This window comes from Budorcas taxicolor, chromosome 14, assembly GCF_023091745.1.
Source record: "Budorcas taxicolor isolate Tak-1 chromosome 14, Takin1.1, whole genome shotgun sequence".
Classification (NCBI taxonomy): Eukaryota; Metazoa; Chordata; class Mammalia; order Artiodactyla; family Bovidae; genus Budorcas; species Budorcas taxicolor.
Genome location: NC_068923.1, coordinates 89,609,783 through 89,628,827, shown reverse-complemented (window position 1 = coordinate 89,628,827; position 19,045 = coordinate 89,609,783). Strand labels below are relative to the sequence as shown.

The 19,045-nt window shown below is 41.9% G+C and overlaps 1 protein-coding gene across 1 annotated transcript in view; it reads left to right on the top strand.

Annotated features, from left to right (window-relative positions):
* Positions 1 to 19,045, top strand: part of ATP6V0D2 (ATPase H+ transporting V0 subunit d2) — a 54,504-nt gene that overhangs the window by 5,854 nt on the left and 29,605 nt on the right. The window contains exon 2 of the mRNA XM_052652010.1: positions 9,036 to 9,207. Coding sequence (XP_052507970.1) covers positions 9,036 to 9,207 — 172 coding nt within the window. The remainder of the gene's footprint in view (positions 1 to 9,035; positions 9,208 to 19,045) is intronic.

The following is a 19,045-nucleotide window of genomic DNA, read 5'->3' as shown; positions in this document are numbered from 1 at the left end:
ACACTTGGCCTGGGACTTCGTGTAGCGTTGTTGGGACTGGCAGAAAATGAAAAACAAATGTCCACTGTAATGGAGCTGGTTAAATAAATTATGAAACAGTTATATAATGTAATATCCTATAACTACAAAAAAAAGAAAAGGCTTAATAAACTGTGAAAGGATTCATGTGGAATTAAAAATAGTAGTTACTGGGACTAGTAATGAGTGGCAGGCGTGTGGATGCGTAGTAGTACTTTGACAAGTAGGAGACCTTATCTATCCTATGCTATGCTAAGTTGCTTCAGTGGTGTCCGACTCTGTGTAACCCCATAGATGGCAGCCCACCAGGCTCCCCAATCCCTGGGATTCTCCAGGCAAGAACACTGGAGTGGGTTGCCATTTCCTTCTCCAATGCAAGAAAGTGAAAATACCTACTATCTATTAAAAGGTAGTCTAACTTTTAAAAAACTCTTATATACGGAACACTCTTATTTCAAAGGGATTTCACCAATTTCCTTTACATATTATTTGTACCTCTAATTATGTGAAAGTGAAAGTACTAGTCACTCAGGCGTGTCCAACTCTTTGGGACCCCATGGACTGGGGCCCACCAGGCTCCTCTGTCCATGGTTTCTCCAGACAAGGATACCGGAGTGGGTTGCCATGCCCTCCTCCAGGGGATCGTCCCGACCCAGGGATGGAACCCAGGTCTCCCACATTGCAAGCAGATTCTTTACTATCTGAGCTACCCAGGAAGCCGTAATTATAGTATTTATTTTCTCTGCCTTGTATAAAAAATGCGTATACAATATTATCAGTGTTCAAAAATACTTTCATCAGGCAGGATAAATTTAACTCAGTTTAAAAGCTAGACAGCTTGGCCTATGAGGATTAAACCAGTGACCTTGGCATTGTTAGTACCACACTCTAACCAATGGGGCTTCCCTGGTGGCTCAGACGGTAAAGAATCTTCCTGAAAGGCAGGAGACCTAAGTCTGATCCCTGGGTTGGGAAGATCCCCTGGAGGACAGCATGACAACCCACTCCAGTATTCTGGCCTGGAAAATCCCTTGGACAAAGGAGTCTGGCGGGCTATAGTCCATAGGGTCACACAGAGTCGGACATGACTGAAGCTGCTGAGCAGCAGCAGCTAAGCAGTTGAGCTAACTGGCCAATTTCCATCCCATCTCTACCTGGTAAGCGTTTCCTCAGAGCTCTTCTGCCTTTCTCTACAGTTATTCCTTCAGCCACAAATTCCATTCTGCATCTTGCTTGCCTGGAGAATGTGCATTCCTCTTTAAAGTCTCCATTCGAGGTCACTTTCTCTATAAACCCCTTTCTACTCATTCCTGTTGGGACAGAATAGACAGGCCTCAATTTTGTGCTTTACTGTGCTGTGTAATGTACCTGATTCTGTACAGCATCTGTGATATTTGAGTAAGAATGTCACTTTGGGGCAGGATGTTTGTCTGGTTTATCTATCTAGTCCCCTGAGTTATCACAGTTCAGTTCAGTTCAGAGGTCTTGTCCGACTCTTTGTGACCCCATGAATCGCAGCACGCCAGGCCTCCCTGTCCATCACCAACTCCCGGAGTTCACTCAGACTCACGTCCATCGAGTCAGTGATGCCATCCAGCCATCTCATCCTCAGTCGTCCCCTTCTCCTCCTGCCCCCAATCCCTCCCAGCATCAGAGTCTTTTCCAGTGAGTCAACTCTTCACATGAGGTGGCCAAAGTATTGGAGTTTCAGCTTCAGCATCAGTCCTTCCAAAGAACACTCAGGGCTGATCTCCTTTAGAATGGACTGGTTGGATCTCCTTGCAGTCCAAGGGACTCTCAAAAGTCTTCTCCAACACCACAGTTCAAGAGCATCAATTCTTCGGCGCTCAGCTTTGTTCACAGTCCAACTCTCACATCCATACATGACCACTGGAAAAACCATAGCCTTGACTAGATGGACCTTTGTAGGCAAAGTGATGTCTCTGCTTTAGAATATGCTATCTAGGTTGGTCATAACTTTCCTTCCAAGGAGTAAGCATCTTTTAACTTCATGGCTGAAGTCACCATCTGCAGTGATTTTGGAGCACCCCCCAAATAAAGTCTGACACTGTTTGCACTGTTTCCCCATCTATTTCCCATGAAGTGATGGAACCGGATGCCATGATCTTAGTTTTCTGAATGTTGAGCTTTAAGCCAACTTTCTCACTCTCCTCTTTCACTTTCATCAAGAGGCTTTTCAGCTCCTCTTCACTTTCTGCCATAAGGGTGGTGTCATCTGCATATCTGAGGTTATTGATATTTCTCCCGGCAATCTTGATTCCAGCTTGTGCTTCTTCCAACCCAGCGTTTCTCATGATGTACTCTGCATAGAAGTTAAATAAGCAGGGTGACAATATACAGCATTGATACTCCTTTTCCTATTTGGAACCAGTCTGTTGTTCCATGGCCAGTTCTAACTGTTGCTTCCTGACCTGCATACAGGTTTCTCAAGAGGCAGGTCAGGTGGTCTGGTATTCCCATCTCTTTCAGAATTTTCCACAGTTTCTTGTGATCCACACAGTCGGAGGCTTTGGAATAGTCAATAAAGCTGAAATAGATGTTTTTCTGGAACTCTTTTGCTTTTTCCATGATCCAGCAGATGTTGGCAATTTGATTTCTGGTTCCTCTGCCTTTTCTAAAACCAGCTTGAACATCTGGAAGTTCATGGTTCACGTATTGCTGAAGCCTGGCTTGGAGAATTTTGAGCATTACTTTACTAGCATGTGAGATGAGTACAATTGTGCGGTAGTTTGAGCATTCTTTGGCATTGCCTTTCTTTGGGATTGGAATGAAAACTTACCTTTTCCAGTCCTGTGGCCACTGCGGAGTTTTCCACATTTGCTGGCATATTGAGTGCAGCACTTTGACAGCATCATCTTTCAGGATTTGAAATAGCTCAACTGGAATGCCATCACCTCCACTAGCTTTGTTCGTAGTGATGCTTTCTAAGGCCCACTTGACTTCACATTCCAGGAAGTCTGGCTCTAGGTGAGTGATCACACCATTGTGATTATCTGGGTCATGAAGATCTTTTTTGTACAGTTCTTCTGTGTATTCTTGCCGCCTCTTCTTAATATCTTCTGCATCTGTTAGGTCCATACCATTTCTGTCCTTTATGGAACCCATCTTTGCATGAAATGTTCCCTTGGTATCTCTAATTTTCTTGAAGAGATCTCTAGTCTTTCCCATTCTGTTGTTTTCCTCTATTTCTTTGCATTGATCGCTGAGGAAGGCTTTTTTTTTTTTATCTCTTCTTGCTATTCTTTGGAACTCTGCATTCAGATGCTTATATCTTTCCTTTTCTCCTTTGCGTTTCACTTCTCTTCTTTTCAGAGCTATTTGTAAAGATATACTTAACTCCTGAATGAATAAATGAATCTATCCCCTCCTAAATTGTAAGCTTCTCAAGGGCAGAAACTATAAATAGGTCTGTTTATAGAGGTGTTAGTTAAGGAGGTGGGAGAATCCTTTCACAGTGTTAGAGTGTATCAGATCACCACCATGTATACTTTAAATGCCTTAGAATTTGATTTGTTGGTTATACCTCAGTAAAACTGAACTTTAAAAAAAAAAAGACTTTTTTTAAAGGATAGAAACCACACCATATCCCTTTTTGTCTCCTAGCTTCCCTAGCCTAAGGCTGTGTTTTGCACGTGGTAAAAATTTGAAAATATGCCACAGACATGTCTGCCTGTTTAAGTCCTGCCTTTGCTTTCTGGGTCTGGGGTATAAGCCAGCTGCTTAACTTTTAGCCACGGTGCTTTCCTTTCTGATTGATGGTATCTCCCTGGCCTAACTCCCAGTTTCTAAGTAATCAGACATTTCTGAAAATGTTTTGTAAACTGTAAATCATGAGAATTCCCAGGAAGTCATACGAACACCGCCTGAATTACCGTGTATGTACAACAAGAATTAATTTACCCTCTTCTGCTAGACTTTTAAATCCCTAAAAAATCCTTCCCATTTCCTGGTTGTGGTTAATAGTGTTTGGTGTATGACTCTTATGTTGTCGGTTCTGCATTCCTTCAAAGAGCACTGGTTTGTTTTGGAAACAATCATTCTACGAATAAATAAAAACTATTAAAATTTAAGAAGAGTTTATAGCTAGAGGATATATTCAAAAGTAAACTGAATCTTGAAGGACAATGGGTTGGGAAAATGCCAATGAAATGGGGAACTGGAGGTGGGGTCAGGGGAGTTGAGCTGATAAGCCATTCTCGGCTCTCGGGGAGAATTAATGGACTATTAGTAGAAAAACATAAAAGCATACTGGTGAGGGGTAAAGTGGTTGCCTGCAATACTAGAGTATTACAATAATGCAGGAGTTTGTGCTGTGAAAATTTTCGAGGGCCACTGAAGGTCTAATTATGGAACTTCAGAATATTGAGTGAGGAGAGTCATGTCAGAATCTTCAGTCAAATACCTGTATACATGGAAAGATGTACAAGTTATTTCTCTGAGTCTCAGATTCTTCATCTATGGAATGGGAATTATTGTTAAGGCTTATATTGTAGGTTAAAATCATCTGTCAGTGGTAAAATACAAATAATTTGCAAGTTGCTTTTAATCGGCCTAAAATTCAGTAGCTCCACGCTACTTAGAGGGTCATTCTAAGATCCAAGTGTTTCTTAGGAAAGATGAAAGTTTGAGGCATGGAGTACACAAAGGAAACAAACCTGGGAGAATCTGTAACGAGATTGCCACGGGATCTAGGTTTATGACATCGTCACTCTAAACTGGGGTATAAGCAGAGGAACTCTGGGAAGATACCCAGAAACGATGCAGGGGATTTGGAGTTAATAAATCTTCAAAGAGGACTTGCAGAAAACTCTTCAAAGTTTCATCACCATGAAAATGGCAGCACCGTAGCAAAAATGGAGGAAGAAGCATCTGGCTTTAAAAATACTGACAGATTTATTCAAATTTGAGTAACTGTAAAGTATGATGGTAATATATTATTTAAGAAAATTCTGATTTAGGGAATAAAAATCAAAGTCTTAGCCAATCGAATCAAATTATTTTGGAAGGAGATAGGTGCAAGTAAGGGGGCAAAAAAGGTCCTCATCTACGTTATCTTTTTTAAAGCCACACAATAACCCAAAAAGCATACATTCTAACCCATTTTGAAGGTGAGAAAACTGAGTTTGGAAAGGTCAGGTAATTTCCATAAGTTCAGCATCAAGCAGAGTGTGGGGAAGAGGTAGGGGGCTGCTCAAAGATAGCATCCTTCACAAGTACAGGTGCTGCCTTGGCATAAACCTACCTGGAGTGTGACAGTCTGGACATTCATTTTTAGAGTCCCAACAGGAAGCTGCACAGAAAAAGAAATGAACTACCAAACAAACCAACAGAGAAAAGATAGCAACCAGCGAGTTTTCCTGCCTCACTAGTCAAGAGATCTTAGCTAATTCCCTGAGCCCAGTGACTGCAACCCACAGAAGAAGCATTTTTACATTATGACTCTTTGTACACGCATGCAGGCACATACGCATATATGCTATTATACTCTGTGTGATATACTCAGATATCTGTTTTAATGGCTGAAACTGTTCCCATTGTGCTATTGTGTTTGGGACCTATAAAATGGATTTAGTTGGCAGTGATCTCATCTGAATAGTTGCTCATCTGAATAAAAAAGAAAGAGTGCCACTTGCGACACGACTCTGGATAAAAAAAGAGTAATTTTCCAAAGTGTGCTCTGTGGGAGGCTGCATTGTTTTCCAGTGGCTTGGGAAGTTCTGTACCAAATTCTTTCCAAAGAAATCATTCAAATTAATGTATTAAAGGCTTTCAGTTCCTGCAGTTAAGAAGCTTATTTATTCCAAATTTATCTGACCACAAAGCCCTGTTTATCACATACCTATTAAGATAAGCATGACTTCCCAGTGACTCAGCAAGAATCGCCCTGCCCGTGTAGGAGATGCAGGAGACTCAAGTTCTACCCCTTGCAGGAGACTCAAGTTCTACCCCTGGGTCGGCAAGATCCCCTGGAGCAGGAAATGGCAACCCACTCCAGAATTCTTGCCTGGGAAAGTCCCATGGACAGAGGAGCCTGAAGGACTGCAGTCCATGGGATCGCAAAGAGTTGGACATGACTGAGCGCGTAGGCACACACGTTTACATAAGCACTTGGGGAAATGCGAGGAAAAACATGTGACCCCAAAACTATCAGCATGATCATTATCATCGAAAGATAACGATATTAACTCAGAGCAGATATTTCAAGCTAAGATTTTCTTCAGATCTGATTTCAAGGGTCCTTGGATCACCTTGGGGTGGGGAGGCAAGGCTCCTTCTAACTTAACTGTCCACCAACCACAGTTTTACAAGATTGCTTAAGCAGGGTCTGAAACACTTGAGACATTTAATTTCAGCATCTCACTGGCAGCTGAGAAACATATGTCACATGAGCCATATATCATGGTTTTGGAAGAAATACCATTGGTGTCACTCCTGTTGGCAAACATTTCTCCGTGCTGAGACTGCACACTGTCAAAATGTATAAAAGTCTCAACTGTCAAAATAAAAGCCAAACAAGGCATGGTGCAAGAGTATGCTTTTTTTTTAGGTAAGCTAATTAAATAGGTAATTGAGCAAATAAATTCTGCGGTCAGTCAGATGAAGAGCACTTCTGATGCATGATCTACTCCAGACCCTGAAGAATGCCTGTCTGCTGAGACTCAAGAACCACTTGAATGCAAGTGCCCCCTCGAGCATCAGCTCCCGGAGCGATTAGCTCATCACCCAAGGGGGCTCCCTGCTATCCTCAGGATCAAGAATGTCACACCAAGGCTTCCTGGGGACAGCCCCTGCATATTTCTCTGGCTTCATTTCTTACCCCTCCTTCTCTCCCACTCAGCTCTTCAACAGTGCTGAACTGCTTTGAATCTCTCGCCCCTCCCCACTGGTACGAATTCATGGCGTGCCTTCCTCGCACTCTTGCACAGAACTTGAAGGCTTAACCTTCTTCTGGAAACTCTTCTAGGTTTGTTTTGCTTTCATCCCTCCGAGTCTTGCTCTCATTTTCTCAGTTCAGTTCAGTGGCTCCGTCGTGGCTGACTCTTTGCGGCCCCGTGGATTGCTGCACGCCAGGCCTCCCTGTCCATCATCAACTCCCGGAGTTTACCCAAACTCATATCCGTCGAGTCATTTTCTATGTTCCCATGAATCAAGGTTCTTATCTTTATCCCTGAACTCAGCTGGGTGCATCATCTGTTTTTTCCTGCCTCTACCTCCACCAGATTATGAGTTTCCTTGAAGATGAGGAATATGTCTTGTCTCCTGTGGTAACAGCACATAATAGATTCTCAATAAATGTTTCCGTGAAAATTACAATAAAGTCTAGGATGCTCTACTGACTGCAGTCATGTGCGACATGGTGCCAAAGACATTTCTGATGTTCAGATATTTGAGACACTTATGTGTTGGGTACCACCTAAGGAACCAAAAGATAAAAGATACTACTAAGAAACTGGAACTGCCTCTTTGGAGTTAACATATTAAGACTTTGTAATGGTTCAGAACAGGAGGTTTGCCAGAAGTATTATCCAGGTATTTTTGAAATTCAGATGAGTGAGGTTAAATAATTACCAATCAATTAAATCATTTTATCAATTATTCTGTTACTTAATTCTGTAACAGAATAATTTATAATCTGATTTAATTGATTGGTAATAAAATACAGATATTTTTTAAAGTATGATACTGGCTTTCAATCAATTTCACAACATGATCTTGATGAAGTGATGGTACCGGATGTCATGATCTTTGTTTTTTGAATGTGAAAACCCATTTAGATCCACTGAGACTCAATTTCTTCATCTGTAGGGTAAATATTAGTAATAAACTTTTCTTTGCCTTCAAGCAGGGATGGAGGCTTATTATCCTCAAACAGTTTTCCTAGCACCATTTCCAAATAGTGGCTCAGTTAAAACCAGTTTGCAATCTCTGGACGAGGTGGTTTCTAATGTTCTTTTCAACTGTGCTCAATGATTCTAAGTTCTTACGTAATTAAAAGTCGTTTTTTATTATCTGCTTTAACATTGACTCTTTCATTGCTTTAGAGATTAACATTCAAGTCTAAATCATATGTAGACCTTATATTAAGGGAACTGTGGTGTTGGAGAAGACTCTTGAGAGTCCCTTGGACTGCAAGGAGATCCAGCCAGTCCATCCTAAAGGAGATCAGTCCTGGGTGTTCTTTGGAAGGAATGATGCTAAAGCTGAAATTCCAGTGCTTTGGCCATCTCATGCGAAGAGTTGACTCATTGGAAAAGACTCTGATGCTGGGAGGGATTGGGGACAGGAGGAGAAGGGGACAACAGAGGATGAGATGGCTGGATGGCATCACCAACTCAATGGATGTGAGTCTGAGTGAACTCTGGGAGTTTGTGATGGACAGGGAGGCCTGGCGTGCTGCGATTCAAGGAGTCGCAGAGTAAGACATGACTGAGTGACTGAACTGAACTGAATAAGGTAGTAATAATTAAATATGCATTTATCGGACTTCCCTGGTGGAAGAGTGGATAAGAATTTACCTGCCAGTGCAGGAAACCAGAGTTCCATCCCTGATCCGGGAAGATTCCACATGCTGTGGAGCAGCTGAGCCCCTGAGTCACAGCTGCTGAAGGCTGAGCGCCGCGGGCCCTGCAGCCACAGCTGGGCCCAGGGGCTGGAGCTGCTGAAGGCTGGGTGCGCCGGACCCTGCAAGCCACAGCTCCTGAGCCCACGGGCTGGAGCTACTGAAGCCTGAGTGCCGCGGGCCCTGTGAGCCACAGCTGAGCCCAGGGGCTGGAGCTACTGAAGCCCATGCACAGGAGCCTGTGCTCGGCAGCAGGAAATGTCACCGCAACTAGAGAGTCCACAGGCAGCAGCAAAGACCCAGTGCAATCAAATAAATAACAAACAGTAAATAAATATGCATTGATCATAAAGTTACTGCAAGTTCAGTCAGTGTTGTAAAGCTTTTTCATGCATGTTCCAAATTTAACCTGATCTGGTGCTTTGTTTAATTTCAGATCTGAAAATTCATCTCCAGACCACGGATTATGGCAACTTCTTGGCTAATCAAGCCACTCCTCTTACTGTTTCCGTTATTGACACCGAGATGAGGAAAAAGCTCTGCAGAGAGTTTGAGTATTTCCGGAATCACTCCCTGGAGCCGCTAAGCACCTTTTTCACATACATGACGTAAGTGACAGCAGGGGCCCCTGCTCCCCGCCAGGGTGACTGCAAACGACCCCTAAGAGTTCCAGGTGGGGTTAGGCTGGCCCGCAGTTCAAGACTACTTCTGTTGTTTGTAAGTTTTAATGCATTCAAATCTGAGAACTGATAAGAGCCTGTCTTATCTTAGTGTTAGTCACTCCATCCCCAGACTCTTTGTGACCCCATGGACTGTAGCCCACCAGGCTCCTCCGCCCATGGGATTCTCCAGGCAAGAATACTGGAGTGGGTGGCCATTCCCTTCTCCAGGGGATCCTCCCGACCCAGGGATCAAACCCGGATCTCCCATATTGCTGGCAGATTCTTTACCGTCTGAGTGACCAGGGAAGAGCATAGAGCCACATTTTCACTATTAGAAAATAGATTTCATTTACTTATAAACATGATTAAGTCATTCATTCTAAGCAGTGATAAGTGCTGCTGATATTTGAAACATTCCAGCTGTTGGAACTGAAGGTAGGTACTACGCCACATTTTCAGATCGATTGTCAAGGTGGGATTGAAATATCACAGATCTTTCTTAAAGTCACACCTACCCCTTCAACAGAATAAGGAGTTCCCATCATAGTTGCTGCTGCTGCTGCTGCTAAGTCACTTCAGTCATGTCCGACTCTGTGAGACCCCAAAGACGGCAGCTCACTAGGCTCCCCTGTTCCTGGGATTCTCCAGGCAAGAATACTGGAGTGAGTTGCCATTTCCTTCTCCAATGCATGAAAGTGAAAAGTGAAAGGGAAGTCGCTCAGTCGTGCCCGACTCTTAGCGACCCCATGGACTGCAGCCTACCAGGCTCCTCCGTCCATGGGATTTTCCAGGCAAGAGTACTGGAGTGGGGTGCCATTGCCTTCTCCGCCCATTATAGTTAGACATGTCTTATTTTTATCCCTCTCCGTCACCAGTGGTTCCAGTCTTTCGGTGTGAAGGCCCTTCTTTCTAAAAAGTGTTTGAATTTCTACACAATAATAAATTGTATTTCTTAATCTAGTTAATAAACTATATCCAGTGCTCAAAACTTTGGGCCCCTTTAGTTGTCTTAGCTGATAAGCTGAGAACAAACACCCACAAAGGATGAGCCGACTATCATGTGCATATAATTTAGATTAATACACAGCTATGGTTACTACATCCAGGCCATAGACGGGTGCAGAAAGGCTTATAATACAAATATCCCTCTATTCTACCTATCCCCTTCCTCCCCACACAGTTCTTCCTAAAAGTAAGCACTTCTCAGTTACTTATTATTTTTCTAAAAAAAATTGCACTGTGTATGTATATTGATGCATACTCAACCCACCCTACTCCCACCTTTCAATCCACACAGATGACATCAGTTTTTCCCCACTTAATATCTGTTAGAAATATCCTCATCCATGTCATGCATTTTTAATAACTGTGCAGAAGTCCATGTTTGGTATACATTATAACTCAATTTATCAGGCATTATTATGAGTTTGAGTAAACTCCGGGAGTCGGTGATGGACAGGGAGGCCTGGCGTGCTGTAGTCCATGGGGTCGCAGAGAGTCGGACATGACTGAGCGACTGAACTGAAGAAGTGAAGTGAAGTGAAGTTGCTCAGTGGTGTCCTACTCTTTTTTTTTTTTCTATTACAAAAAGTTTTGCAACTAGCTCTGACTCATTATAGTGTAGGTCTTGAATTTATTTCTAAGCTAAATTTCTAGCAGTGCAAGGAGTGAGTCAAAGGAATGTCCCTTTGTTTATTTTAGAAAATTTGCTAAGTTGAACGCAACAGAAGTAGCACCAATTTGTACCCCAAAACAGTGCGTGAGAAGGCCTGTGCCCCTACACCACTACCAACATCAGATATTATCTTTTTAATTTTTACCCTAACAATAGGTTAAAAACTATCTCTTTGCTTTAATTTATATTTCTTTATGGGCTTCCCTGGTAGCTCAGCTGGTAAAAAAAAAAATCTGCCTATAATGCAGGAGACCCCGGTTCAATTCCTGGGTCAGGAAGATCCCCTGGAGAAGGGATAGGCTACCCACTCCCGTATTCTTGGGTTTCCCTGGTAGCTCAGGTGCTAAAGACTCGACCTGCAATGTGGGAGACCTGGGTTTGGGAAGATCCACTGGAGAGGGGAATGAAGGGAACAGCTACCTGCTCCAGTATTCTTGCCTGGAGAATTCTTTGGACAGAGGAGCCTGGCAGGTTACAGTCCATGGGGTGGCAAAGAGTCGGACATGACTGACTTTCACTTTTCAAATTTCTTTATTAGCAAAAAAAAGAACATCTTTTCACACTTACTAGTCATGTATATTTGCTACCTGACCAAATTCTTTGTCTATTTTTCCTATTAGAGTATGCAGCATTTTTTGTTGCTATACAAGAACTCTTTATAAATTAAGAAAGTTAGCCCTTCATCCATTTGATATAACTTAACTTTTAATTTTTTTTGCTGTAAGAATATTGAAATTTTTAATTTAGTTATCATCAGTCTTTTTATTGTACAATCTTTTGATTATTGCATCCTGCTTAGAAAGGCCTTCACTCCAAAGCATCAGTAAATTCACCTGTCTTTTCTTCCTTTCTTTCGTTGTTGTTTACATTTAAAATTTTGATTCATGTAAAATGTATTTTGGTGTAAAGAATGAGAGTACGGATCCAGCTCAAATTGTCTTTCCCAAATAACGATCCAGTAAGTGGTTAGAAGGAATGATTATAGTTCAAGGCAGGAAGTAATCATTGATGTACTTGAGACGTGTTGTTAGCCCCTGTGTTCCCTGTTTATGCAATCTAGCCTTCTAACAGCACTGTAGTCTGGGATTTTGTTTATAGACAAGGTATAGATGCTGACGTTTTAAAAGAATCCACCAAGAAACAACTAGTGAGAATGAAGATCAGATATGAACCCGGGTCTGACTCAGTCCAAAGCCCGAGCATTTTCTTTGAGGAAGATTCTGGAAAGGTTTCCTAGAAGGGCCGACATTGTTGCCAAGGTTGGAAATGGAGTCGAAATTGGAGATTCTGGAGAAGGCTGGGGTTGAAGCATGCCGATGGGAAGGACGCTGAGTGAATAATAACTGGTCAGTTTTGGCTGGAGCAGGCTGTGCAGAAAGAGGAGAGAAATGGGGAAGGGAGGCTAGGGAAGAAAATTCCAGTCAGATTATGGAGTCTTCAGAGACAAGTCTTACTCAGTTCTGGTCATCACCATTTTAAGGAAGAGGAAATGAAAACTTAAGAGCAGGAACTTGCCCAAACCACTAAAAAGTGATTTGAAATAAATGTTAGCAGTAGGCTTTGCAGAATTATTTTGCTCAGACTTTAGATGAGTGTGGAAAAGCTGACCTGTGATGAAGACAGAGGGCAAGTCCAATTTTAATTAAATCTGAAAGCTGCCAGGTTTTGTACTTTTTAGGTTGAGAGACGATCTCACATGATGGAAATTTTCCCCAAATATGTTAAGAAATGCTCTAAGAATGACTCTGAGTCATTTGGTCAGTGGTTCCTCTTATGTGATGATTCCATGATTGATTGTTTTCTAACTATAGAATCTTAAACCTGGAAGGAACCTCAGATTAATTAAGCAAGCCTTCTTATTTCACAACAAACTACCATATCGATCTAGTTAAAATATACTGTTTCTAAAAATAATTACTTAAAATTCCAAATATTTTAGTCATCAGTGATATTTAAAAACTGTGTATAAGTATGTATAGATAGTCACAGATACCTGGGTAGAATGTTAATGCAAAAATGGACACGGAAGCCTAGTTTTGGTAGTATTAGTATTGTTAGTAATGGACGTGTTTTAATTAATCTTCTTCCTCTCTCTCTTGACGGTAAACCCTTTGACCTAGTTCTTTTAAGTATCTCTATCTGGACTCATTAGTAAATAATGAACACTGAATATTTGTTGAATCAATATATAATCCTGTATTTAGCAGCATCCTACACCTGCATATAGAAACATACTTTCAGACAATTCAGGATTTTGTATCTTGTATTAATTTATATATGGTACTTAAGGATTGCTTATTTATTGAACGGTATGTTAGGGCTAAAAACCAGATGTCATTCCTATAGATGTGTTTTATGTGACCAGGGTAGTCTTTACAGTAGTATTAAAAAATATGTTTCATTAAGGCTTGCATTCCCCAATTAGCCATGGTCTCCAACGCTCCCTTCTGTCTTATGATCTGCAGGTATTTAAGTTACTTATCAGACCCCAGATGTTGAGGTTTCTTATCAGGCATCAGACCTAGATGTTTTACCTACATCTTTGCATCAGAACCATGCAAAGAAGGGTTTATATCTCCAGTTTTCAAATTAGAGAAACGGAGGCTCAATGAATCAATGTGTATTTCAAAGTCAGAGCATTATTAAGAGATTTGAAAAGCATCTGGTGTGGGTCCATCATTCTAGAAAGCTGATGGTCTTGCACTCATCCAAAGTTTGTCAAAAGGCAAGTAAATCAGAAGTATCTGTGGGCCTTTAGAATGTAAGTATATTCCTGATCCCTATCCCAGGAGACTCTGACCTAGCTGACCTGGGAGTGGGGCCCACCTGTATTTTGGAAGGCACCCGGGTTATTCAGATGGGCACCCCTAATTGAAAATGTCCCATTATGGTGCCCCAACCTTATGACTTGGAAGTCACTCTCACAATTATTCCTGAGTCTTTGGCCACAGTTAATTACAATGAATAGTGTTATCTCCTTGTTGGAGACCAAAGGAATCACACCGAAGCCTAGGTCTTCTGAATCACAGTCTGTGGTTTGTCCCACCATTCATGTGACGGGCCAGCACCCAACAGTGCCTGGAGTTCAGCTCAGTCTCTCAGTCGTGTCCGACTCTTTGCGATCCCATGAACTGCAGCACGCCAGGCCTCCCTGTCCATCATCAACTCCCAGAGTCCACCCAACCCCATGTCCATTGAGTCTATGATGCCATCCAGCCATCTCATCCTCTGTCGTCCCATTCTCCTCCCATCTTCAATCTTTCCCAGCATCAGGGTCTTTTCCAATGAGTCAGCTTTTCGCATCAGGTGGCCAAAGGACTGGAGTTTCAGCTTCAACATCAGTCCTTCCAATGAATACCCAAGACTGATTTCCTTTAGTGCCTGGAGATACATTACCAAAACAAAAGGTGTATGTGTGCAGGACAGGTGTCCAGCAGTTCTGAAACTGTTTTTCTTACTTCTCTTTTAGAACAAATTGCAAAGTCAAGTGTCTGTCTAGCTCCTTGAACTGCCATCAAATAGGCTTACTTCCTGCCCTACTAGGAAATTCCCAGGGTATCATTTTGAAAATGATTAAGCCAACCCTATTAGAAACGGCCTATATTTAAAGTGGTATGATAAATATAATATGAATGTACAAGAACTGTACATTCGTGTGATATAATTACCATATATGTGAAACTTGCTTTGAAAATCTGGAATGGATATTTTTGAGCGCTTAATCACAGGAAGATCTGGAGGTTTTGTGTACTATAATTATACACAGTGCTGGGAAACAAAAGAGTGAATCCTATAGCATTTTAATGAAGAGACTGTGTAATGTAGGCTTGGATTCTTTTGTTTTTCTTCCCTCCTACTCAACACTTCCCCGCAGCATTTCAACTTCTATCTTTTGAAATTAGCTGTCTGATTAAAATATTTTAATATTCAAAATACTAATTTAATTTTTTAAGCTTTAAGTTTCATTAATCTTTTAAAATAAATTTTCTCAACGTAGGATAACCAAGGATATATGATCTTCAGTACTTCACAGTAACATCAACCAAGAATCATAGGTTAAGATCCACACAGTGAAGAAAGCTTTAGAGATTCATTTATAAAAGCTAATCAAAAGTTCTTGACTATCTCAGGGACACTGTATAACCCTCTACAGGTTTTGCGTTGTGTTGTACTTTAGGGGGCTGAACAGCTTAGTTTGCCCCACAAGTTTTCTCAGAATCAGGTCTTTTGGTGCTAAAATGAAGAAGTGAAAGTTGCTCAGTAGTGTCTGACTCTTTGCGACCCCATGGACCATACAGTCCATGGAATACTTCAGGCAATAATACTAGGTAGCCTATCCCTTCTCCAGCAGATCTTCCCGACCCAGAAATTGAACTGGGGTCTCCTGCATTGCAGGAAAATTCTTTACCAGAGTCCTCCACAAACTGGATCACAAACTTGGTCACCCCATCACTTGTTAGTCAAAATATAAATAACATGATTCTGAGTCAATGAGAACTCACATTCTAATGGAGCAGGTAGATGTGTCCACAAAGGGTGAAAAGCTGACAGAATTATGCAACAGCTGTAATAGAGACTTGAGCATTCAACTGGAGGACGCTGGAGGATGAAATGACTAATCCTGATTTTGAAAGATTTTGCAGAGAAGGTAGAATTTGAACCAGTATTTCAAGTGGGCACCAGATTGAAAGAATAGACTGCATAAGTGAGACATGAAAAGACTGTGTACTTGGGGGTGATGGGTCATCTCAGGCGTGGCTGGAGCCCAACAAGAGCAGGCACGTGGCTGGGGACGAGACGAGAGGCTGGCCTGATGCAGGGCTTCACCTGTCTCCATCAGCAACAGCCCGTCGAGGGACGCTTTTCAGGAAGTGTGCTACTGCTCCATGCTTCAAACACCCACGTCCTTTTTGTTAGTAAGAAATAGAGACCCTAAGATGTGACATTGTGTATGTGTGTGTGTTAGGTGCTTAGTCGGGTCCGTCTCTTTGCAACCCCACAGACTGCAACCCTCCAGGCCCCCGCATCCATGGGATTCTCCAGGCAAGAACATCGGAGTGGGTTGCCATTTCCCTCTTCAAAAGGAACTGTAGAAAGAAAGTGAAGTCGCTCAGTCATGTCCGACTCTTTGCGACCCCATGGATTGTAGCCTACCAGGCTCCTCCGTCCATGGAATTTTCCAGGCAAGAGTTGCCATTTCCTTCTCCGATGTGACATTGGGTTTTCCAAATAGCGTTTCAAAGATGCTACTTTTTCTTGTTTTTACTTTTCAGCTGAGGGGGAATGATCTGCTACATATTTTAAGAAGAGGATTCTGCTGGTATTATGAAAGATGCATTGAAGAAATGAGACGTGAAGCAGAGAAACTATAGAGGAAGCTATTTTAAACGTTCCCACTGAAAATGTTGATAGTAGAGATAGGAAGGAGAAGACAGTGGTTAGATGCAATTGCTAGGTAGACCTGACAGAATTTAGCATCTCGACCCATGATGCAACGAGTGAGAGAAAGCAATCAGTGATTCCTGGGATCCTAAGCTAAGGGAGAAAAGCATTTGCAGATAAGATAAAGAGTTTTGTTTTATTTCTAATCGAAAAGAATAAGAAGCCTATTTAAGTTACATTAAATTAATAAATTATCCTTAGTCTCACCATGATTTGACATTTTTATACTCATATATTTTAAAAGAATTAAGATCACTCTGTAAAATAATTTAATCTTTGATATCTATTACCAGAATTTTTTCATGCCAAAGGCTTTTTCTAGCATTTTTAAATGACTGTTTAGGCTTCCATCTGATCATGAACATTCTAGATGTGTTTTGTTTCTTCCTGACCTACAAGTCTGCAAAGTATTTAATTTGTTAAATTCTGATTTCAAGAATCAAATTCCCAGTAAAAAGTATCATGTTGAATAATATCCAGTTGACAACACTGTGTATTTGTGATTTTGACTCTTTGGCCAGAAAAGGTCTTCTGAAACCTTACAGACTGCACCATCTTAAAGGTTTTATATCCAGAGATTCTATGTGAATGTTCAATGGGAAGCAAAAAGGTCCGTAGTCCAGCTGCTGACGAGACCTTCTTTGTGTAAAATTCTCCAAGTGCTGGAAATGAAAACACTGGTGCTCTTCTACAAAAGCAATACTTGGTCTTTCTGTAACTGAATGATACTTAATCAGCATGAGTGAGTGAATAAAAGTCACTCCATGGTGTCCAACTCTTTGAGAATCCTCCAGGCCAGAATCCTGGAGTGGGTAGCCTTTCCCTTCTCCAGGGGATCTTCCCAACTCAGGGACAGAACCCGGGTCTCCCGAGTTGCAGGTGGATTCTTTACCAGCTGTGTCACAACGGAAGCCTACTTAATCAGCATGACCTTTATTAAGTGACTGCTCTGAGTGAAGGCCTGCACTAGGTTCTAAGACAGGAGATGAATCGAACACGGACTCGCCTCTCTAAGCCAGTGGAAGAGTTACTTAAGGTGCAGATTCCAAGACCATACCTCTAAAAATCAGATTTTAGTAAGTCCTGGACTGCAGTTTAGGAATCTACACTTTCAGAAGGCCCTCTAGTGACCCTGATGCACATGAGAAATTCTTACAGCCAGTAGGCAGGCTCTGAGTCTACAATACAACAGCTGCGGGGCCCTGAAAAAGTTCCTTAGTCAATCAAAGCCTTTCCTCATCTAGAATAATAATTATATACAATAGAGTTGCAAGTTTAACTGAAAACACATATACAATATAGAGTCATAAGTGTTAACTGAAAGTTATGTGTTGCATGAGGCCCAGTGAAATGAAAATACATGGCCTCGTTAAAAAAACAGTAATTTCAAGAGACCAACAGCAGAGAATTAAACCAAGCATGGTGATGGTTTAGTAGCTAAGTTGTGCCCAGCTCTTGCGACCCCATGGACTGCAGCCTGCCAGGCTCCTCTGTCCATGGGATTCTCCAGGCAAGAATGCTGGAGGGGGTTGCTGTGGCCTCCTCCAGGGGATCTCCCCAACCCAAGGATGGAACCTGTGTCTCTTGCGTCTCCTGCATTGACAGGTGGATTCTTTACCACTAGCACCATCGGGGAAGCTCACTGAAAAATATACTCATATATAAAATATAAAAAATCCACATACACAGTATATCCACATACATTTGCTCAATACAGCTAACTTTACTCATTAGGGTCTCATCACCTGTGAAAGTGAGAAAAGGTTGCATGAAGGAGGTAATGCCGAGACTGAGGTTGGAAGGATGGGAAATGGCCAGGAGGGAAAAATCTAGCGGAGAGAGCAGAAGCATAGGCTTAACCAGTACTGCTGCTGGATTGTCCCTGCCACTTAACTGGTAACAGCAGAAGTAGCGTCTGAGGATTAAGGATGCTAAGGTCATGGGCGTAAAAGACCTTAGGATGCTACAACAGTTCTCCCCAGAGTGAGAAATCAAGGTAGAAGCATTGCTTCCTTTGTTTTATCCACATTCTGGCTAGGCGGCAGTCAACCACCAGGGGGCGCGATTGATCCCCGTAACCCCCGAATCTCTGCTCCTTCCCCAGCAATTGTTTAGTAAGACTTGAGACTGTCCCATAACCCTGGTATTAATTCATATAACCACTGCCCTAGTTGTATTTTATCTTGTTTTATTTTTTAAATTTAAAATGAAATTTAAAATTTTTTAAAATAGTTTTTACTTAAAAATGTATTTAGTGCTTTCTGCAAACCAGCAATTTTACAGTCACTTTGTTGCTGTCCAGTTGCTAAGTCACATCTGACTCTTTGCGAGCCCATGGAATAGCCTGCCAGGCTCCTGTCCGTGCGATTTTCCGGCACGAAGACTGGAACGTGTTGCCATTTCCTTCTCCAGGGCATCTTCCCCACCCAGGAGTCGAACCCAAGCTTCCTGCATTGGCAGGCGGGTTCTTTACCACTGAATCCCTGGGAAGCCCACAGTCACTATTCATGCACGAAATTTAATTCTCACAACAATCCTATGAGGTGGCTTTTTAGAAACACAGAACAGAGGTTTCATAAGTTAAGTCTGTACTTTAGTACCTACTTCCCAAAGCCCAGAAGGAACATTCGTAAATTTTATGCATGCCTTTTCAAATTTCTTTCAACG